This window comes from Barbus barbus, assembly GCF_936440315.1.
Source record: "Barbus barbus genome assembly, chromosome: 37".
Classification (NCBI taxonomy): domain Eukaryota; kingdom Metazoa; phylum Chordata; class Actinopteri; order Cypriniformes; family Cyprinidae; genus Barbus; species Barbus barbus.
Window position 1 is genome coordinate 24,106,741 of NC_136715.1, and position 23,851 is coordinate 24,130,591.

At 41.2% G+C, this 23,851-nt stretch overlaps 1 protein-coding gene across 8 annotated transcripts in view; it reads left to right on the forward strand.

Moving 5' to 3' along the window:
- The window catches only part of LOC306857081 (uncharacterized protein), a 28,323-nt gene extending 17,743 nt beyond the window's left edge, over positions 1-10,580 (forward strand). For 3 of the 8 annotated variants that reach the window (XM_079396758.1, XM_079396762.1, XM_079396760.1), the window contains 6 exons: positions 1,363-1,446; positions 2,153-2,236; positions 3,677-3,760; positions 4,634-4,717; positions 5,506-5,624; positions 7,042-9,608. In XM_079396758.1, coding sequence (XP_079252884.1) covers positions 1,363-1,446; positions 2,153-2,236; positions 3,677-3,760; positions 4,634-4,717; positions 5,506-5,624; positions 7,042-7,206 — 620 coding nt within the window. In that variant the 3' untranslated portion in view covers positions 7,207-9,608. Of the gene's footprint in view, positions 1-567; positions 652-1,362; positions 1,447-2,152; positions 2,237-3,676; positions 3,761-4,633; positions 4,718-5,505; positions 5,625-7,041 lie in introns of all 8 variants that reach the window. The other 5 variants (XM_079396756.1, XM_079396757.1, XM_079396759.1 and 2 more) reach the window with 5 other exon arrangements.
- The last annotated feature ends 13,271 nt before the right edge of the window (positions 10,581-23,851 follow it).

The window sequence follows — 23,851 nt, forward strand, 5'->3', positions numbered from 1 at the left end:
ATCTACACAGAATGTTACATTTTAAAGCAGTTTCAAATATCGTAAATGACCGCCCCAGCATTATAAAAATAACTAACAAAGAAGAAATAACGCTTGTGTCATGCAGCAGCCTTAAAACTACACCATCACCATTTACTAAAAATTAAAAATGTTTTGCTTAGTAGCAATTTCATATTAAATAAAAGGGGAATCTGTTAGACCATTATATATTAGTTTTTACAATATCTGTGTTTTTCCAACATTTTTGTATTTCATTTATGGGGCACAAATGGCACAATTTCCTGAGAATGAGCCTAATGTTGTGAACACTTTTTTTTCTTTTCTTTTTTTTGATTATTATAATATTGTTTCCCCTCCAGGCTCCATATGCATGGAGGCTTTAGTTGTTTAGTTGTTATTTTCAATATTTTTTTATTTTATTTTTTTAGTAGAGGATTATCCATCTAAAAAAATTTAAATATTTTGTGACTGTTTCCCTTGTGAATGTTCTGTTATCTTTGATCATGAAGTTGCTTCGTTGAAGCTGATATCAGAAAGTCCATTCTAATACTAGTACTCTGCGTTTAGGGGTGAAGCCATTTGCTTGCACAATGTGTGATATGAGGTTTTTCCACCGCTACCATCTCCAAAGACACACCATCACCCATACGGGTATGTGTCGTCTCTTTGTACCCCTCTCACACTGCTGGTTTTCTTCAGCATGTAAAATTAATGAACATAAAATAATGTTCAAAATGATAACAACTTTTACTTAACTGCTTTATCTTGTTAAGATTTATTAAAAAGGTTTTCGGAAGAGGAACAGTGAAGTCTCCCTTAAGTACACCCATAGAGTCATGGTTATTCACCTAAAGAAAGAATGACGGATTTCCAGTTTCACTAAATTAAAAACTTTGTTCAGTGGTTCATGTTTGACTCATAGTAGTTGGCTCATTGTTTCATGAGCGGGATATATATATATATTAGTTTTTTTTTTAAAATGTTATTTGGAAGACACTAATCTAGTGTTGGTATATGCACGTGTATTTATGTACTTTGTGGGAGAATAGGTAATTGAATTACTTTTTATTGCTGCAATATTTGGAAAGAACATTTTCAGAGATTGAAGTGTCTTCTGCACTGTCAAGTACAACTACAGTCAGATAATGATAGTGGAGATTTCTGTATTGGGCAATAATTATGAAAATATGCATTTCCAACATCAACACTTTGTTGGAGAATTAAACCACGATGTAGTCGTACTAACATGAGAACTGGGTCAGAATGTAAAACTAGGCTACTATCCTTGATTCTCAGTTGGAATTTGTTAGGTTGTGTTATTGAGATGATGCGTATGGTTAATATTTTGCTCTGGTCATTTAGGGGTGAAGCCGTATGCTTGTTCCGTGTGTGACATGCGTTTTTTCCATCGTTACCATCTGCAGAGACACAGCCTCACTCATACTGGTATGTGTCTTTCTGTCTTACCCCCCTTAGATCATATCTGAGCTCTGCTGCCATTGTCTAACAGGAAGTTAGTTAGTTTAATATATTACTTTCAGTCAGAACAAATGGAGTGTCCACTTTTTTTTTATTTTTTTTATTAAATGAATGGGTTAAAGTGCATACTGTCGATTGACCCTACAGATGAATACATTTCCATATTAACTGTTAGAAGTAAATTATTATTTATTGATATATTATACATTAACTTGTTAGTTCATCCAAAATGACAGTTCTGTCCACGTTCATACACTTTTACAGTCGATGCACAAAATCAGACCACAAATAAGCTTGATATTCTTCAGTCTAAATTTGAGAAAAATAATTATTATTCTGTAGTTCTGTAGTAGTAGCGCATTATCAAGAAAAAAGAAAAGCACTTCCCAAAAGGTAAAATGGCTAAAACTATAAGCTCATAGTTACGCTTTAACCCAATTTTTTTAGCTTAATTCCAGAACCTGAGCAAAACTATTTCCATATTTCTAAGGTGGCAGCACTGCAATGTACTTCATGTCTAGTAGAGGCTCAGTTTGTGAACTGCTCTTAGCATTCTATGCATAACTGGCTAATGAGACTGTATGTTGTTCTGTGAGTTGAGTAGATCCCATGAGTGCTTGGTTTAAGTTGACAGGTGGCAGTAAGCTAATACACTGCTACTTTGTGCATTTAGGGGTGAAGCCTTATGCTTGCACCATGTGCGACATGCGTTTTTTCCAACGTTACCATCTACAGAGACACAGCCTCACCCATACGGGTAGGTGGAATCTCTGTGTATATATTATTATGAATTGCCTTTCAAAGCAGGGCTCGCAAAATCGCTAGCCCGACAGGCTAAAATGTGTCGCCGCCCTGCCTGATGGGCCATCTTGAATAGTGATTCATGTTGTTCACATGCTTGTATTGGTGAAACGGATCATAGTTGGTCCTTTGCATGCGTTGCTAATTTAAACATTCAAGCGTTTTAAACCATTCAAGTGCATGAAGAAGCAAAAGAGTTTGGTACTGTTTGGCGTGCTGTTTTATTTGCACAGAGAGTGGTGTTTCAGACAGCGTGCAAACACAGAATTGATTCCTCTTTCACGTATCCTTGTGCTTGAACGGACACATAAACACAAAATTATCTCAAAATACCTGTCTCAAGTATTCTTGTAAACACAGTTTTGTCTTAAGTGAACGTAAACAGTGGAGAAAACAAATCGCATGTGTATCGTCCATATTAGATACGTGCATTCAGGCTATAAATACCTGCTGCTGTCTGTCATTAATGTTAATCAAACAACAAAACACAACTTTATTAAATATTGAGCTATATTTAATATATACAGTGAACACACTTACATTTCTCTACCTGAAAACTGTTACACATTATTTTATTGGTAACTGGTTAATTTGGCTACCCTTGTAATTTATAATTTTTTTCTTATTTTATCATTGATATTCACTTGTCTTTTAAAAATGTTTGATCTTTTTTAGTAATGCTGCTAGTTCTATTCAGTTATCAAATAAGTAAAGTGTTGTTTGAATTATAAAGAATCTTTTTTTTTTTTGCTCATTTGCGACTTAAAATCCGTAATATGATCTGAACTGTGAGTTTTGTGATCCTTTGCACCCCTACTTATTTGAAGGAAATTACAATCATGGAAGTTTTTAATCATGCGGATTTTCTGCAGTAAAGTTCAGCCATTGTTTTTATTCAAGCTACTTAAATTAATTTTAGGCTACTAAAATCTGAAGAATGCCTGACCGAAGGGCTACCGGGGAGTTTGAAATTTTGCGAGCCCTGCGAAAGCTCTCAGTATGTTATGGAGAGACACACAATCTGTTTAAACTACAACAAACTCGAGTTTGTATTTTTCCTAAAACACATGCTGAAGATAATGCCACCTCCTTTTTTCCAAAGCAGGATTATTTGTTTTGAATTGAATTACAGAGGAGGGGATTATGAACAGGCATGTCTGACAACTAAATCTTTGTGGCACACACAAAATTTCATGTTAAATATAAAATGATTATAATGCACACACATCTAATTTCTTGATGCTTTGTAATGTAGTCCACATGTATTTATAAGTTTTTATTTTTTTGTTTTGGTTATTGCAGATGCACTTGGTTTGAGCAGGATTTTAAATTTTTTCAAAAATGCTATATTAATAAAAAAACGCATACATGAACTGTTGGTGCTCTGTGCATTCAGGGGTGAAGCCGTATGCTTGCTCGATGTGTGACATGAGGTTTTTTCAGCGTTACCACCTGCAGAGACACAGCCTCACTCATACGGGTATGTGTCATCTCAAACCCCTGCCTTTTTGTAGTTAATGTTAGTTTTCTGCATGCTAAATAACTTTTAATTCAATTTTAAGGAACAACCATTTTATGCTTAATTGACACATGAAAGCATAAAATGGACATTATTAAATGTCTCTAATTCACAGTTTAAAATCAGTCGTCAACATGTATTAATTTAATGATAGTGCCTCATGAAGGTCTTACCTGATAGATACACATTATATCTGTCATCAAAGGCATCATGTCACTGATTCACTAATAGCAGGCTGTCATGTTGCTCCATATTCACCATTCCCAGAAACTGCTTATTAATCATTATTGAATTGCTGATTATTTATAGATATTTCCATTTCCAATTAAACAAATCTTTCTCTAACCCACTCCTTAGGTACTGTTTAAATAAATTCATTAGGCGACAAGATTTCCATGAATTTACCTTAAGTACCTTGCATTCTGCCACAGTTTAAAGGAATGGACAGGTTTCATTATGTAGGTCTATTGTGAGCATTTGTGGCATAATTGTATTACTACTGAAGATAATTTTGTCATCTCTCATCTACTAATTAAAAAAAAAAGAAAAGAAAAACATTTTACTTTGTCAATTTACTTTGTTGTTTGGGGAAATTATTTCCATTTAAAACCATCCAAACACTGCATTAGACAAGCATTTTTTGGTCTTATAATATTGCAAGTGGTGTAATAAGTAAAATGGGTTTAATGTCAGCATGCAGAAAAAAAAATAGAAAAATCAAGAGCATGCTCTACATTTTTTTTTTTAAAACGGCATTAAAAATTGTTTTTTGTTTTTTTTTGCTTTGAATGTTGTGTAAAGACATTCACTCACTAAAATTGACTCTGCATTTAGGGGTGAAGCCGTATGCTTGCTCGATGTGCGACATGCGGTTTTTCCAACGTTACCACTTGGAAAGACACAGCCTGACTCATACTGGTATGTGTCCGCTCACTGTACCCCTGATTTGTACCAAGTATCCCTTAATTGGAACTAAAGTTTGTATATATTTTGTGGTTGAGGTGTTTAGGGAAAAAAAAGAAAGAAAGAAAAAAACTGAGATAATTGATTTATTCAAATGAATGGCCAAAATGTATAATAATGAATTTTTGAATAGGATCTGTTACTTTTGAAATATTTATTAAGCTATATTCTGCATCATATAATATTTATCAAACTCAAGACATTTAAAAATGTGTGTGTTATGCAAGACTTGCTTCACACTTGCGTGTAGTATCAGGTTTCACAATATCTGTGTAGGTGTTCCTGCCTCATGTTTCTGTGGATGTGCTTTTGTGTTTATTAAGTTTATTTACATTCATTTAAGTGTTAAAGCATAATCGATAAAAAAAGAAAAACTGTAGTGGTTTCTTTTGACCAGTTTCAATGATCAGTCGTATTTAATCTCCAAGTAGGTAGAACATAACCTCAAGTCTCAAACTAGGTTTCTGATTTTTAAAACCAAAACCCCAGTGTGCCACTTTACAATCAAGCAGTTTTTTATTCTGTATTAAACTCTACAAACTCGAGTTTGTATGGAGTCATATACTTTATTTCTAAGCATGAATACACTCTCTATTTAAGATTTCACGTGTGGGAACCCATATGACAATCAGTCTCAATCCTTTCACGTCAGAAACAGTGTTTCAGAATCTTTGTCGATGTTGTGGCATGCTGTGAGAATGAAGATGTGGGGTGCTTCAATAAAGACTCTTTATCTCTGTTAGGAGAGAAGCCATTTGCTTGTGACATGTGTGACATGAGGTTCATTCAGAGGTACCATCTGGAGAGACACAAGCGTGTTCACAGCGGTGAAAAGCCTTACCAGTGTGAGCGCTGCCAGCAGGTAAGAACACGCTTCATAACACAGGAGTTTTCAGATATAAGACAACTCCCAAGATCATTCATTAGCCCTGTTCACACCACAATAAACAAAAGGACAACAGCGAAAATGGCAGATCATGGAAATATATGTTATGTTCCAGGCTGTGCAGGGGATGTGAAGTGCAGGGATGGGTTGGTGTCTGTATTCAGAAAGGCATGGAAAGTAAATAACGCGTTCTAATAAAATAACGCGAGCCACTAAAGGGACATGGTTAGCTCCTTGCTAGCTGTAGCCTGTTACATTACAGTACATAAGATTTCACTTACCACATAAACAGAGTTAGGAGAGATGACTGAGGATGATGGCGAATGAATTACAGATCCTGAGCACCACTGACAAGCATCTGATCTTGTAAAATGTGTGGTAAGTACTGCCGCTCCATAGTATAAACAGAGTACGTGTGATCGCGAATCTCGAAAGTGAAAGTAAAACGCGATCATGCATTTGAAAGCATTTTCAATGCACAGCATATTAATAGCGGGCATTGAATTAATTACTTATTAATTAATTACCCGACGATATAACTGCACGAGAAAGTATTGAAATATATATTTTCCCTGTGTTTCCTTCCTGTGAGCTACTGAAATGAGCCGCACTGTGAAACAGCCAATCAGAGCAGAGCTCAACATTATTATTCATGACCCTTCCAAATAAGCCAATAACAGACGTTTCATTCTGGGGAGAAATTTTAGGGTTGCAAATGGACATCTAAAACAGTTTCTGGAGACTTTTTGCCCTTACCTAAACCACATACCTTCTATGTAGATATCAGAGAACAATTTAAAATATTGTATCAATGCATTCTATGGCACCTTTAAACGATATAAGACAATACACTAATTGACTTTTTTGAAAAGGTCTCTCCCCGAAAGATATTTTTAACATTGATCAAATTATGATACTGTTGATGTTGCCTTGAATGTAGCCATTGTTGCTGATATGGTGTTAAAACATAAGTAAATAAACAAACAAACAAACAACATGAGGGTGAGTAAATGATGACTAAATCATTTTTGAGTTAAAGTGACAGTTCACCCAAAAATGAAAATTCTGTCAGTAATTACTCACCCTCATGTCGTTCCAAACCCATAAGACCTTCGTTCATCTTCGGAACACAAATTAAGATATTTTTGATGAAGTCCTAGAGCCTTCTGACCCTGCATAGGGGGGGTTCTAAATTAGCAGAAGCACCATTTCAACCCAGCAGCCACTGTAGCCAAGTACAAATGGAATACCCTTAGAAATGAAATGAATTTCCAGTTTGTAATTTAGGTTTTTCATTAAATGAACTTGAGGAAGAATAATCATTGAGGTGAAGTCAAAAGTGTAAATGCTTTAGTTGAACACTTCCACTAACTTGTCTGTTTTTCACCTCAAGAACTTCTCACGGACAGACAGACTGTTGAGACACCGGCGATTGTGTCAGGGTCGCGGCGTGGCAAAAGTCGAGGCCCAGCCTTGTTCTTTCACCCAGGAGCCTCCCACAGCCCCTCCGTCCACATGGAGCCCTCTACATCCCGCCCCGGGCCGACTCGCTGTCTGACACCATACTCCTTAGACAAGCCCCGAGATGACAGCACACCCAGACCTCTCTCAGAGCCACTGGCGCTGTGGCTCCACCTGCTGACAGAGAAATACGCTACAGACAGGATGAGGGGAAATTCTCCTCCTTTGTTTCTTTATTTAGAAACAAACAAGGTTCACTTTTGATCATTGAGGGTTGTTTTATACTTTTTGGTAATATATTATGGGGCTAGAAGGGGTTTTATGGTACTTTTAAGAGGTAAAGAACAAAAAACACCTAACCTGGGAATTTCATGTTACTAACCAAAAAAAAACAAAAGGTACAACCCATCATCTGTCGACTGACACCTATTGATACACACTTCGTGTAAGATGTAACACCATCGTGTGATTAAAATCAGCATCGTGTGTGATGTATAGGCCTGCTGTAAAGTGCTAAGGGTTAGTACCCTACTGTCCCGAGGACTCAGGTAACGTCCTACTACCATCGCGAGATCTGTTTGTAACACTGTACCCATGTGTAACCATATGGAAATTCACAGTGTGCTTCCCATGTATTAATTCATTAAGCATTCACAGGCTTTTTCTCAATGATACATGTTTGATCTGATATTGTAACTATGTATGGCTTTGAAAGATGTGTATATTACTATGTGTAACAGCTGGTTTGTTCTGTCATTGCCATGAGCTGGTGGAAATGACACCATCTGTTGAATTCTGCTCACAGGAAGTGTCCCTTTCACTTCACTCACTTAATGACTGGCAAATCTCACAAGACCTGTCAAGGCCATGTTTTGTGGATCATTGGTCCTCACAATCATAAAATTTTCACATTTCACTGATATTCTTATTACCGTAATGAAAAATAGTCTTTTTGAATATACATTAAAGTGATATATTTAATGTTGTCCTAGTGGCTTTATAGGAGCCATCAATACCAGCCATTATTGAGAATTACAAAACAACTCAAAAGTAAAACGGCTGGTTGCATTACGTAATGAGAACTGAAGTAAAATCTGACAAAATAAAGTTTTTAAAGTTTTTTGTTCCCCTTCCTGATTTTGAAGTGATATATGGCTGAGATATGTTTTTGTGAGATTCATTATAGAGTATTGACTACACTGTTAGTGCATCTACATGGTAAATGACAGTGAAAACATCCAAAAGCCCCACAATTTCCTGTACAGATTTATATGTGCAACATATAAGATCTTGTGGCCTTAGGATGTGTTCGTGTATTTTTTGTACTTTTTTTTTTTTTTTACACAATAATTATATACATATTATTTTACTGAAATATTGACATGAGGACAGATAGGCTGCCTGTTGTTTTCTTTCCAAAGTCATTTTAACATTATATTGCCTTGTGTTCAAGCACAGCTGTGTTGAAATATCTATTGATATAGATTTGTTGTTTTGTTGTAAGACTCCGTTGTAATATCTGAGATGGAAGTTTTAAAGTCGAGGTTTCCAGTGTGATATAGCAGTGTTGTCTTATGCATAGGTTTACTCTAATGTGAATCTGCATATGCAATGCCTTCAGCACACGTGGGCCAGATGACAAGGGCAGAGATCTGATGTTATTGTTGCACCAAATGATATTGTACCTGTCAGTTTATTAACTTCTCATTCTATTGATAACATGATATCTACTGTTTGACGAGAGTCTCGTCTGTATTTTTTAAGAGCTGATGGACAACTAGGGATCGAATTGGGCATTTCCTTGCATCAGAATGCTTTCTGGTGATAATATCTGGCAACTACACAGAGTATATCTTTAGAGGGATGTCTGCTGTTTATTGACAAAAGATTGCTGCATTTCTATGTAATGACTGAATATTTTTCTTTGAAATGTTACATGTTTATATACTGTAACTGAATTGGTTAAAACTTTTAGTTCTATAGTAACAAACTTTGTGTATTTTAATGATCTTTTTATGCTAATATAATTTTAAAACACTGGAGAAAAACGTGTTAAATGATCATCTATATACATATACAGTTGAATATTGTATATACGCGCACACATAATTAGTCTGTAGTTACTTATCAAAGCATCTCTCCAAAGTGTTGGGAACAATATTGCTTACTCTGATATCCGAATTAAAAAGAAAGAAGCAATAGAAGTCATACCTGTAAATTATTTTAGGCATTTACTTGGACAAAGAGATCATCAGTAGTAGTAAACAAAGCATCACTTTTTTTCTTCTTGCATGATATTGCAGATACTGATTTAACAACTTCACTGAATTCCTCATCTTCAGCTGAGGGTGTTTTCCAAAAAAACTTCTGATAGCAAAAGAAACCGGTTTTGTTGATTTTTCAGACACTTCAGTAACATTTAATTGTTTTTGTGAGGAGACAAAGAGAGTTGCTTACTTTATGCATAAAATTCTAAATAAAATGTGTGGTTTTCACATGAGTATTCGATTTTAATTCAGGATTGTTTTTGCAGAAATAGTGCTAGAATTAAATGAAAATCTGAAAAGTATTTTTCCCAAAAATGAAATATTGTACCCTTTTTTCATAGTTTATTTTTAACTGGGAAACATCAAGATTAAGGGATACTTTATTTTAGGTATTACAATTTTTTTCTAAATATTTGTGCTTTACAAATAATAATAAATAACTGGCAATTATTGGGTTCCAAGCACCAGTGGCTTAAGTGGATGATCAGGTGATTCAACTGAAGTGTATCTTTTCAAATATAATGTAGTTTTTCCAGCAAGGTCCATCATGGTTTTTATTATTATTGTTAGGGCTGATGAACAAGTTGTTACAGCAACATGACTTCCAAAGGGAAATCTCCCTTTCATTCCCAGTTACTGTTTTTTTTTCCAAATAATAAAAATAAAAAAACACATTACATTTACATGAACTGCATGTTAGGATGCCATAGGTCAGTTTTAAATGACAGCAATTTCAAAATTCAACAAAATGCCTGCAGCCCTCAGGCCACACACCCCACTGCAGTAACAAAACACAGACTGACTCCATTAAACAAAGACAAGTACAAGTAAAGCACATTTATACTGGCGGCCAGCACCATTAGGGGAGGGACAAATTCACAACATTTAACATTTTCCTACAAACAAAGTCTTAGAGATACATTTCATCCTAACATTCAAAATGAACAATCTACTCTTTTTTGGAACAAAATGAATAATTTACAGTATATCGAACAGGAAAATATAACAGGAGCCACGTTGTCCCTGAAACACCCATTCTATGATAACTATTGGTACATTCCCAAACTTAGCAGAACAAAGAATTCTCACTATTTCCCCACCTGGGTTTATAGGCTAAGTAACAGACAACATTGCACAAGCACCAAAGGCATTTCATTAATTTTGCTGTACAACTTACAAATCATAATAAACTAATTACAACCCCAAACTCTTGTCAGTAAAACAGTGTTTATGTGTGTGAGTGTATTCTTAAAAACTCAAGTCCAAGTTAAATTTGTGGTCATTTCATGATGGTCACACTCCTCCCCACCTCTGCAGTGGCATTACTCTTGCTTGGTACATTTATTGGATACTAAACCAATTAGGTTGCATAGATAAGTACCCTCAAGTAATTTGTGCTTTAGAATCCTTCACATGCTCCGTTCATTGCAGCGGCCGATGGTCTGTTTCTTTTTTTAAGATTTCTTTTTTGGGTTTTTGCCTTTTTATTTTTAGAGGACAGTGTTTAGATAGGAAGCGAAGTGGGAGAGAGAGAGGGGACGAGATCGGGAAAGGGCCGCAAGCTGGGACTCGAACTCGGGATGCCCGAAGCACAACTGCGCTATATGTTAAGAAGATAGTAGCTGAACGTGTCCAGGGGCCATTTAACGGCCAAGCACTTGGCCTCAAATGTGGAGCATTTTACCTCTCTGGGATAGGGTTGTCAGAAATACCAACTTTGGTATAAGTCAATACTGAAATTTTCAAAATGTGACTGTAGTATATTGAGATAATATCAAAAGAAAACTCAAATGAGCCAAAGGTTCCCGATGGTCACTTTATTGAGGACCCATAGCAGTGTTCAGACATACACACCAGCATGGCCATAGAGCACACCCAATGCGCTTCTTCACAGCCTTTTTATAGTGCCCCAACCCATACACAATGCGTTACCGCCCCCTGCTGGACAAATCTCAATATACACATACAACACTCCTCCCCGCTTAAATCCAAAACATTCTTTTCTCCAATTAACAAAACTTGAGGGAAAAACCATTGCTCACATACAAGACAATTTTCAAATAAAGTACAATTTTAAAATCTTGTAACTGTGTTTTTTTTTTCATCACAGTCCTTTAAGTGTGCTAGTAGTTTTTTTTTTTTTTTTTTTTAAACATTACAAAGTCCTTTAAGTGTGTGGGTAATTTCCTTTCTCCTACTGAACATCGTAGACCTCCAGAAGGTACAATTTCAGGGTGTTTTACTTCTGCAATTGATATCACTTCAGGAATAGTAGGAGTACTAGATAACTCGGGCACCAGCCTACTAGAACATTCAGTTTGCAAATTTCCAAGCTCATTTTTCTCAGGAGTAACACCCAAAGCTGGTATTATGGGAGTACTGGGTGATTTGGGCATTTGAACATCAGTATCCTGTGACAAAACATCAGCGTCACATACTTGAACATCCATGCTCTGTTGGTCATCTGTAATCCTCTCTTTTTGTATGCGACTAAACAATTCATCTACATGACGTCGCACTATTTGAGCATTCCTGTATAGCCCAAAGCTCCTGTATAGGATACAGGTCCTGTAATGTCCTGAATTACTCCATGCACCCATTCTGGTCCATACCCAAAATTTCGGGTATACACAGGGTCTCCATTTTTACATGATTTTACATGTTGATCATGATACTCTTTCTGATTTTGTTGTTTCATTTCCACTTTACCAGTGAAATCAGGATGTATCTTGTCTAAAGTGCAATGCAATTTTCTTCCCATCGGCAATTCAGCAGGAGACAGTCCAATTGTAGACTGAGGTGTGATACGATAATTAAACAGAGCTCTATGTACTTTGGTCTCCAACATGTTTCCCAAACTTTTTTTAATTAGGTCTTTGAAAGTTTGAACTGCTCGCTCTGCCAAACCATTAGATGAGGGGTGATACGGTGCAGAAGTAACATGGGTTATTCCGTTCTTAGTCATAAAATCTTTACTTGCTTCGCTTACAAAACATTGGGCATTATCAGACACAATCATTTCAGGAATCCCATGTACACAAACTTTTCCGCAAACACTCCAAAGTAGCTGCTGTTGTTGCTGAACTTACAGGAAAGGCATCAATCCACTTAAAATGAGCATCAATGATAATTAAAAACAATTTACCTAAGAAAGGGCCATGTGAATTCTCCTCCACGGTTGTCTGGGCCACTCCCAGGGGTGAAGTGCAGCTCTCACAGGGGATTTTCGCTGTTCCTGACAGATAGTACAATCTCTTACTCGAGTTTCAATATCAGCATCCAGATTCGGCCACCATAGGTAGCTTCTTGCCAATCCTTTCATCTTGGACATGCCTGGGTGGGACTGATGTAACTGTTACGACAAACCTGCACGTCCCGGTTCGGGAACAACCACACGGGCTCCCCACAGCACACATCCATCCAGCACACGGAGTTCTTGCTGTCTCTGTTTATAAGGTACAAATTCCTGGGTATCATGGTGATCAGGCCAGCCTTTAAGTATGTACTCACGTACTCTTGACAACACAGGATCTTTAGAAGTCCAGTGCTTAATTTGTTCTGCATTCGTCAAGAAACCTATTACGCTCTCCAACATCAAGACATGCTCTTCCTCTGGTTCTTCCTCAAAAGGTTGTGCAACAGGAAGACGACTGAGGGCATCGGGATTACCATGATCCTTACCAGCTCTATAAGAAATTACATATCAAGTCAAGTCTACTTTATTGTCAATTCTTCCACATGTACGGCGCATACATACAGAGAATTGAAATTGCGTTACTCTCAGACCCTTGGTGCATACAGTAAACATTAAACACGTTCAAATACAGATAATACAGTTTAAACATATGTACATACAACTATACAGCTATACAAATGAGGACATTGTAGAAAAATAAAGAAATCGATAAAGTGGCATAAGGCGCATGGCAGAATAGATAGAGTGCAAACCAGTTAAATAAAAACAAAACTGTGCAGATATATTTGTAGTGCAAGAAGAGCTTGTCAGTAGGGAGAACAGTCCTTCTATCAGACTATCCGAAGAGGTAGTTTGCAGTCAATGCTGGATGAGGTAGTGATCGGTCCAATGTTGCACAAGTGACAGGTGCTGGTCACAATTTTTAAGTTGGTGGTGGGGGGGGGCTCATAGTGTCGGAGTTCAGTGTTGCATGGGGTAAAAGAGGGGGGGGGGGGGGCAAGAACGGGAGGGAGTTCAGCTTCCTGACAGCCTGATGTATCAGTCTGATGTTCAGTCTGCTGGTCCTCGCCTGGAGACTCCGCAGTCTCCTCCCTGATGGCAGCAGACTGAAGAAGCTGTGTGTCGGGTGGGTGGGATCACCTGCAATGCGGAGGGCTTTGCGGGTGAGACGGGTGCTGTAAATGTCCTGGAGGGAGGGGAGAGAGACACCAACGATCTTCTCAGCTGCTCTCACTATACGCTGAAGTGACTTGCGGCAGGATGCGTTGCAAGCGCCATACCACACAGTGATGCAGCTGGTTAGGATGCTCTCAATGAGGCCTCTGTAGAAGGTGCACATGATGGGGGCAGGGGCTCTGGCTCTTCTAAGTTTGCGGAGGAAGTAGAGATGCGGCTGTGCTTTCTTGGCCAGTGCTACAGTGTTGTTAGTCCAGGAGAAGTCCTCTGTGATGTGCACACCCAGGAACTTGGTGCTGCTCACTCTCTCCACAGTCGCACCATTGATGATCAGAGGGGCATGCTGAGTGTGTACTCTCCTGAAGTCAACAACAATCTCCTTCGTCTTCTCCACATTCAGAGAGAGATAGTTGTCACTGCACCACCCGGCCAGGCGGCTCACCTCGCTCCTGTAGTTTCTCTCATCTCTGTTGCTAATGAGACCCACCACAGTTGTGTCATCCGCAAACTTAATGAACAGGTTGGAGTTGTGTGACGGTGTGCAGTCGTGGGTCAGCAGAGTGAAAAGGAGGGGGCTCAGCACACATCCTTGGGGGGCCCCAGTGTTCAGTGTGATGGTGCTGGATGTGTTACTGCCAACCCGTACTGCTTGAGGTCTCCCGGTCAGGAAGTCCAACAGCCAGTTGCACAGAGAGGTGTTGAGCCCCAGCTGGGCCAGTTTGTGAGTGAGCTGTTGAGGGATGATTGTGTTGAATGCTGAACTGAAGTCTATGAACAGCATCCTGACATATGAGTCTTTTTTGTCCAGATGTGTGAGGGCTGGGTGGAGGGCAGTGGCGATGGCATCATCGGTCGAGCGGTTGGACCTATATGCAAACTGGAAGTGGTCCAGGGGGGGGGGCAGACTTGATGTGGTGCATGACTAGCCGTTCGAAGCACTTCATGAGAATTGGAGTGAGTGCTATTGGACGGCAGTCATTGAAACAGGATGGAGATGACTTCTTCGGGACTGGAATGATGGTGGTAGCTTTGAAGCATGTGGGGACAACGGCCTGATTTAACGAGATGTTGAAGATGTCTGTGAAGACATCAGTGAGTTCCACTGCACAGTCTCTCAGTACATGCCCAGCAATGTTGTCAGGACCCAGAGCTTTGCGTGCGTTGATCCTGCTGAAGGATCTCCTCACACTGTCCGGGGACAGTGTCATCACCTGGTCGCCGGGAGGAGGTGGAGTCTTCTGTGCAGTGGTGCTGTTTTGTGCCTCAAAGCGAGCAAAGAAGGTATTCAGCTCGTTCAGCAGGTGGATGGTGCTGTCACAGGTCTGTGGTGGGGGCTTGTAGTCCGTGATGGTCTGTATCCCCTGCCACAGGCTCAGAGTGTCTCTGCTGTCGCTGAAACGATGGGCTATCCTCCTGGAGTACTGTCTGATGCCGGGGGAAAGGTTGGCCCTAGCTGTCCTCAGGCCCTCCTCATCTTCAGCTCTAAAGGCAGCGTTCCGAGCCTTCAGAAGTATGTAAACCTCCCCTGTCATCCACGGCTTCTGGTTGGCCCTGACAATGATGGACTTTGTGACCGTTACATCATCAATGCACTTGGTGATGTAGGCAGTGACAGTCTCCGAGTACTCTTGGAGGTCTGTAGTGGTGTTGTGTGTTGCAGCCTGTTTAAACATATTCCAGTCAGTGGTGTCAAAACAGTCTTGAAGTGCCTCTGACGACCCTTCCGACCACACTTGAATCTGTTTGTGTATTGGTTTGATGACTTTAACGAGCGGTCTGTATGGAGGCATCAGCATGACAGTGATGTGGTCTGAGGCTCCGAGGTGGGGGAGGGGGAGGGCCTTGTAGGCTCCTCTCTGGGTGGTGTAAACAAAGTCCAAAGTATTTTTTCCCCTTGTTGGAAAGTCTATGTGTTGATGTATTTTTGGGAACACACTCTTTAAATCTGCGTGGTTGAAATCCCCAGCCAAGATGAGAAAAGCATCTAGATGGGCTGTCTGCTGCTCACTGGTGTGCTGGTACAGATCATTTAGTGCCTCACTCCTGTTGTTGTAGTTGGAGCTGGGAGGGATGTATACAGCAACGAGCAGTATAGCTGTATATTCTCTCGGTAGATAGAACGGCCGGCACTTAATAATCATAAACTCCACCAAGGGTGAGCAGTGTTTGCAGACCACAACAGCGTCGCGGCACCATGCATCATTGATGTAAACACAAAGCCCGCCACCACGGATCTTACCTCCCTCGATGAGAGCTCTGTCAGCTCGATAGCATGTTAGCTGGTAGAGCTGTATGGCGCAGTCCGGTACACTGTTGTTAAGCCATGTTTCCGTAAACACAAAAACACAACAGTCTTTTACAGTCCTCTGAGTAGAGCGAAGTAGTCGGATGTAGTCCAGTTTATTGTCCAAAGAGCGTACGTTCGCCAGTACGATGGTGGGGATAGCTGGCTTGTGTGGGTTGGCCGCTAGCCTAGCTCGGATACCTCCGAGTTTACCCCTCTTCTGCTTCCTCTCACGCCGCTTGTAGCGCCTCCGCTGTGGGCGAGGTGCAGTAGTGGGGGTCGGTGATGGAGTAGGCTTTCGGAGCAGTCCGAGGTCCCGCAGCTCTTCGGCGTGTGCTGAGTTTAACTCTACAAATGTGGTTCTGCCGACATCGAGCAGAAACTCACGACTGTATGCGCGCTTAAAGACAGGTAGACGAGACGAAGATGTACAAAAACATTGCGAATTACAAGACAAAAAACACGAAAACACCGTTCTGTCGGGAGAGAGAGAAGCCGCTGCGTCTGTGCACGCCACCATTTTTTTTCAGTGAAAAAAAGGCTCCCAAAAAAAGGCTCCCTATATTCATAGGCTCCCAACATTACTGCCCACCTCATAATTCGTTGAGATGCCATTTGAGGTACAGCCTTTAGTTCATTTAATAAACTGAGTAGCGGTTTGTGGTCAGTACAGATTACAAATTTACGACAATACAAGTATTTGTGGAATTTCTTGACTCCAAACACCACCGCTAATCCTTCTTTCTCTAATTGGGAGTAGTTCTTCTCTGCAGCTGTTAGTGTTCTGGATACAAACCCAATGGGTCTTTCCGTTCCATCCCTCATACGATGTGCTAATACGGCACCCACACCATATGCTGAGGCATCACAGGAAAGGATGAGTTTGTTCTTTTCATCATAGTGGATCAAGACACGATTAGATTGCAATAACTAGCAATCTAATAGCTTTTTCTTGGTCTTCTTCCCAACTCCAACAAACATCCTTCCTCAAGAGCTTATGCAAAGGAGCAAGCAGGGTAGAAAGATTAGGAAGAAATCGATTATAAAAGTTCAACAAACCCAAATAGGCTTTCAGCTCCGTTACTCATGTCGGCGTTGGTGCTTCCTGTACAGCTTGAACTTTCTCCTCCAGCCTCTGCAACACTTGATCCAATGTCCCCAGATGTTCTTGATCATTTTTTCCTGTTAACAGAATATCATCTAAATACACTGTGACTTTTGGAATATCCTTCAGGATTCCCTCCATAGTTCTCTGGAAGATTGCTGGACTCGAACTCACTCCAAAGAGTAATCGTGTATACGTAAATAAACCTTTGTGAGTATTTACAGTGACATATTACTTGGATGTATTGTCCAACAAAATCTGTTGATATGCATGATATCTAATTTGGTGTATTTCTCACCTCCAGATAACACTGCAAACATGTCCTCCATTCTGGGAATGGGATACTGCTCCAGTGACGATTCCCGATTAACAGTCACTCTATAATCTCCACAGAGTCTCACTGATCCATCTGGCTTCAACACAGGCACAACAGGAGCTGCCCACTCTGAAAACGTCACAGGTTCGATGATCCGGTCTTTAATTAACCGATCAAGTTCACCTTCCACCTTCTCCCTCATGGCAAAAGTTAATGAACGTGGTTTAAAAAAAATTAGGCTTCGCACCACTGACTACATGAATCTTGGCTATGGCTCCTTTTAATGTTCCAAGTTCTTCTTTAAAAACTATTTAATGTTTCTTTAAAACATCCTGCAACATCTCGGAGCTTGTTTGAATTTTATTCATCTTTTCCCAGCCAAGTTCCAACTCAGCAAGCCAGAATCTTCCCAACAATTTAGGACCAGCTCCTGCCACCACCACAACTGAGAGGTCTTTAACTAATCCTTTATGCTTGACTTGACCTTTGCTGGTTCCTAGAACATTTACTGATTGACCTGTATATGTCTTTAAATTGAGAGAACTTGGTTTCAATTTAGGCAGTTTTTTTAACTTCAAGTTAAAATGGCTGCATTTAAAATGGCCATATGGTTAAAGTGGCCATATTCCACCTGTGATAACACAGTTACACTACATCCAGTGTCAACTTCGAACTTCACAGGACACTCATTCACAAGTAAAACTTGGGTAAAAGGAGGCACAGGAGACTGGGCTGTTTGTATGCTGTACATGGTGAAAACGTCTTCACACAGCTCTTCCTCTTGCAAATAATTAGCCCTCTTTGAATGTTTTCCTCCCATTTCACAGTTTTCTTGCCTTTGTTACTAACAATTTCTTGTGGTTTCATTCGGCAAACTCTTTTCACGTGTCCCATTTTACCACACTTGTAACATTTTTCTTTGGCAAACGTACAGTCTTTTGACATATGGTTAGTTCCACCACATCGATAACACATTCCTGCCCCATTTATATTTACTTCTTTCTTCAGTATCCACCTTAAAAACAGTAGTACTCATGCGATTTCCTTTTTCTCTGTGTAAATCTGCCATATCTATATTTGCAGTTTCAATAGCCTGAGCTTTCTTCAGTGCAATTTCAAACATCAATCCATCCTCAGCCAGTAATCTTCATTGTATGCTGTCATCATTAACACCACATACTAATCTGTCTCTCAGCATAACTGTGAGTGTATCTCCGAAATTACATTCTTGTGCAAGTTCTCTTAATTCCGCCACATATTCTACTATGCTTTCATCATGGTGTCTGTTTCTTGAATTAAACTTCCACCTTTGAACTATTTCACTTGGCTTTGGATTAAAGTGTTTTTTCAGTAAACTCACCAATTCTTCAAAACTCCTTGCACCTGGTTTGTCTGGACTCAGCAAATTCCTCATCAATGTGTACGTCTGCGCTCCAACACAACTTAACAAAATGGCTCGTTTCTTCGCTGTGCTTTCAACATCATTTGCCACAAAAAATGATTCAGTACCTCACAATACTCTTCCCATGATTGTGACTTACTATCAAATGTGTTATGGATCCAACCATTCCAGCCATTGTTTCTTCAATCAATCATTCCACGTGGTAGCACTTATTTCAATCAGCTCAGCCGCTTCAGCGTCTTGTTTTTCACTTACTTCTTTGAAATTTCTGCTTCAACCTTATTTGTCTTCGTTTATCTTCATCTCCTTGTTTATCCTCGTCGCCATATGTAGTATTGAGGACCCATAGCAGTGTTCAGACATACACATCAGCATGGCCATAGAGCACACCCAATGCGCTTCTTCACAGACTTTTTATAGTGCCCCAACCCATACACAATGCGTTACCGCCCCCTGCTGGACAAATCTCAATATACACATAGAACAGTGACCATACCAGCATTTCCCGTGAGCAATTTGATTACGGATTCTTAGGGTCCTTTCACACTTGGTTCGATTGCCTGGTCCGAACCCAAGTTCGTTTGCTCCCCCTTCCCCCCCTGGACTGCATTCATACTATTTTATTTGGGTTCGCCCGCGAATGTTGCTTTCACACCGAGCGCGAAACGAATGTTCGCCTTCTACTAATTCACGCCAGCATGCTAGGGGGGCGCCGAACAACTATGCATTTTTACTCAGATATGTATCCGCGTATATGGATTTAACATCTAAATTAAGATAAACAAAGTTTGGTTCTACACCAGAAACACAAGTTATCTATAATGCTTACAAGAATAGACTACATCCTAAAATATAATTAGAAGTACAATTAGCATAAAGCTACACTTGAAAATGTATTTAATTATTAATGTATTTGCTTACCCACTTTAAACCATCATTGAGTGCTTGTAATGACTTCCGATTGTGATTTATAATTAATTTTGATTCTATAATAATAAGCAGACACATTCACTCTTTGATGTCTATTTGCATTCATATTTCATGTGTAGAAAAATGTTTCACTCTATTTTATTTTTTAATAAGGAAGAGCTAGAGAGTGAACGACTCATAACACTCGCGCATGTGGAAGAAAACGGACGGTACTCAACAGATCACATGATGCAGTGGAGAATTATTAGAAATGATATTCTGTATGAAGGACATGTGAGAATAAATCTGTTCTCAAATACCAAAGATAACAAGATCCACTCTCTTATCCCCCCGGATACTCTTCTTCTTTGTTTGTTTACACTAGTTTTCGAAACAGCACCACCATTCTCACCTTTTCGTGCAACAGCAGCTGCTCCGGTCACGTGATCCTAGCTCAAATCTTATTGGATAGACCATGTTTTTGCTTTGCGAAACTGAAAACATTCATTGGACTGGACGAAAAAAAAACATTAGCTTTTTCGGTGCGCGAATGTTCGCGGTCTATGTGGAAGCATCCATAGGAAGCTGTTGCTTTATTCCATCGCTTGTGAAATTCGTTTCCCCTTCAATTCAGTCACTCAACATTGCTATGGGAAATATATTTTTCTCGAATACTACTGAAGCCTTATTGAATCACGCCAGTGAAACTGGCCAATGGCGTTCAAGCGTGCAAAATATGAGCGGGAATCCCACTCTATATAAGGCAGTGCTTGTACGTCATCCATTCAGAATCTTTTTCTTCAGCCAGCCTTCTACGAGAAGCAAGAAGCCTATCAAGAAAAACTACTCACCGTGATCTACACGCTGCAGTGGACACGCCTTCTCTTCCCCTGCTGTGTTCTGGTGAGCTTCGGGAATCAAGGTTGACTCGCGATTGCCTCTCCTGGACAAAGCCAATCGAATCTTCTGATGGCCACGAATCGTGCGTCTTCTGCCTTGATCGCGCCTACGCAGAGGCAGCGCTTGGGGGGTTGGACTGCCCCCATTGCGGGGATATGAGTCTCAGGACTCTCAGGCTCCATGTGGCCATCGTCCAAGGCGATGAACTCGCCCAACTAACTCTGCCGCGCTCTTCCTCTGCAGCCTCTTTCGAGCCAAGGAGGAAAGTGTAGCGAATTTCTGATGCAGATCTGTCAGGATCAGGTGACGAGCTCGCGCCAGCTCAGTGCCCACACGCTCCTCACCCACCTGTTGCAGGTCCCCTTCCAGTGCACTTCATGACCACTGATCTCCGCCCCTCCCCTGACGCTCAAGATGTTGTGTCTTTCGGTGCCATGGTGGGCGCTGACGAGGAGGATGATGCCATTTCGGTGGCAGCGTCTGCGAGAGAGGAGTGGTCCAACAGCCCGCTGGATAACACTGCACTCCACGGCAGCGATGCGGGTGACCTCCATCATAGTGATGTCGAGCTCCTAAGCGTCCTGTCCAAGGCAGTGGATGAGCTCGGTTTGGAGTGGGCGCCTCCTGTCGAGCCAGCCAGAAGTTGTCTGGTCGAGTGGTAAAGAGAGGAAATACACGATCTTCTCGCAAAGCACGCTGTAGAGGCAGTACCCCTCACAGACCGTGAGAGCGGCTTCTACAGTCATTATTTTCTGGTGCCAAAGAAAGACGGCAGACTCCACCTAATCTTGGACCTGAGATGGCTGAATCCCGCACTTTCAAATAATGAATGAATTTTTCTCATTCAAAATGATTACGCTGAGACAAATCCTCTCACATATCAGAACGGGAGATTGGTTTATCTCCGTGGATTTAAAGGATGCTTATTTTCACATTCAGGTAGCCCCCAGCCACAGGCACTTCCTGAGATTTGCATTCGTGGGGATAGCGTACTAATTCACTGTCCTGCCCTTCGGCTTATGTTTGGCCCCTCGCACGTTTACAAAATGCATGGATGCTGCTCTCGCTCCTCTAAAGCAGAACGGAATGTGCCTCCTGAACTATCTCGACGACAGGCTAGTCTTAGCCCAATCAGAGAGTGCGCTGCTGAGCAAAAAAACTCAGACTCCTCGTTCATATTCAGAGCTTAGGGCTGACTCTAAATATGCAAAAGAGCATGCTGGTACCGAGCCAGAACATCTCCTCTTTAGGAGTGGAACTGAACTCGATCAATATGCGAGCGCGTCTGTCGGAGGAGCGCTCACAAAAACTGATCAGCTCTCTCGCAGGCTTCAAATTAGGTTGTTCTTCCCCGCTAAAATGCTTTGAGAGGACGCTCGGCCAGATGGCTGCTGCCTCGACAGTGTGCAATCTAGGGCTCCTACATATGCGACCGCTTCAGCTCTGGCTAAAGAGCCGGGTGCCACAGAACGCATGGCGCACGGGCACCTTGCACATCAAAGTGACGCATGACTGTTTGCATACGCTGACCCCTTGGCGCAATATGACTGTGTATCGCCGGGGTGTTTGTATTGGCCAAGTGATCAGGAGAAAGAATGTTACAACAGATGCATCGAGCATGGTCTGGGGAGCCGTATGCGATGGCAGACCAGCCTTCGGGACATGGTCAGAAATGGAGAAGTCATGGCACATAAACTGTCTGGAGCTCCGTGCTGTACACCTAGTGCTCGAGTGCTTTCTCCCAGAAATTCTTCAAAGTCACGTTCTCATCAGGACGGACAGCATGACAGTGGTAGCGTTTATAAATCACCAAGGCGGTGTCAACTCGCGGCCACTGCTGCAGCTGGCGAGAGACCTCCTTCTGTGGGCAGATCGACATCTCCTCTCCATCCGGGCAGTACATGTCCCCGGATGCCTGAACTTCAGCGCGGATTTACTGTCGAGGGGCGGGATAATCCAAGGAGAGTGGAGATTACACCCTCTGACAGTCAAAATTATTTTGAGTGTATTCGGCAGGGCGGAAGTGGACCTCTTCGCATCAGCGGAGAATACTCACTGCCCGCTGTTTTATTCTCTGACACACTCTCCCCTGGGAGTGGATGCACTAGCTCACAGCTGGCTGAAAATACGCAAGTATGCCTTTCCTCCAGTGAAACTTCTGCCTCGCGTGCTTTGCAAAATCAGAGAGGAAAAGGAATCTGTTCTGTTAGTGGCACCGAAATGGCCCAATCATCCGTGATTCCCAGAACTGGTGGAGGTGCTGGTAGCCCCCCGTGGACTATCCCACTGAAGAGAGACCTCCTCTCTCAAGCCCAAGGAACGATATGGCACCCAAATCTGCGCTTGTGCTTGATGCTCTCACAGGACCCCGGTTTGAGCCCATACAATCAGCGAGCTTGCGTGCGCTCTCTCTCAAGACAGCGCTCCTGCTCGCGCTGGCCTCTGTTAAGCGAGTTGGAGACCTGCAGGCGCTTTCAATTGACCACTCATGTATTGAATTTGGGCCAGGTGAAGCTTAGAAAAGGTTATGTGCCTAAAGTGCTTTCGACTCCATTTAAAGCGCAGGTCATAACACTATTTGTTTTCCGCCCCGAAACGCCGTCCGGGACAGAGCCGCTTAATACACTCCTGCTGTGCCCTGTACGTTCGGTGCGCACTTACATCGAGCGCTCTAGACAGTTCAGACTCTCGGAGCAGCTATTTGTATGTTTTGGTGGACGCACAAAAGGACTGCCTGTGTCCAAGCAAAGGCTGTCACACTGGATTATCTACGCAATTGCTTTGGTTTACAGTTCTAAGGGCGCGGAATGTCCGATTCAATGCTGTCCCTAACAGTTTATCACAATAGTTTACCACGTCTTTTAGGACTTGATCACTATCATACTCTACTTATTGAGCACCGCTACGGCCGTGAATCATAGCACATGATTTCATTGAAATTAAAAAATTTCAACTAATCTATATGTGAAAGCGCCGAAGCCGCCGCCATTTCACATTCTCTGTTTCACTGGAGTTAACTCTGCCCCTGGTGTGACGTGACATCATCTAGTTGCCACACCCCCTCCTGACTTTTACATGGTTTCGACTAGGTCCTGTAGACCTGAGCTGTGTTTACTAAGAGCGCCAATGTCATTGCCGCTCTCATTACCGCTCTGGATGTGAAACTTCACATACTTAGTCGAGCCAG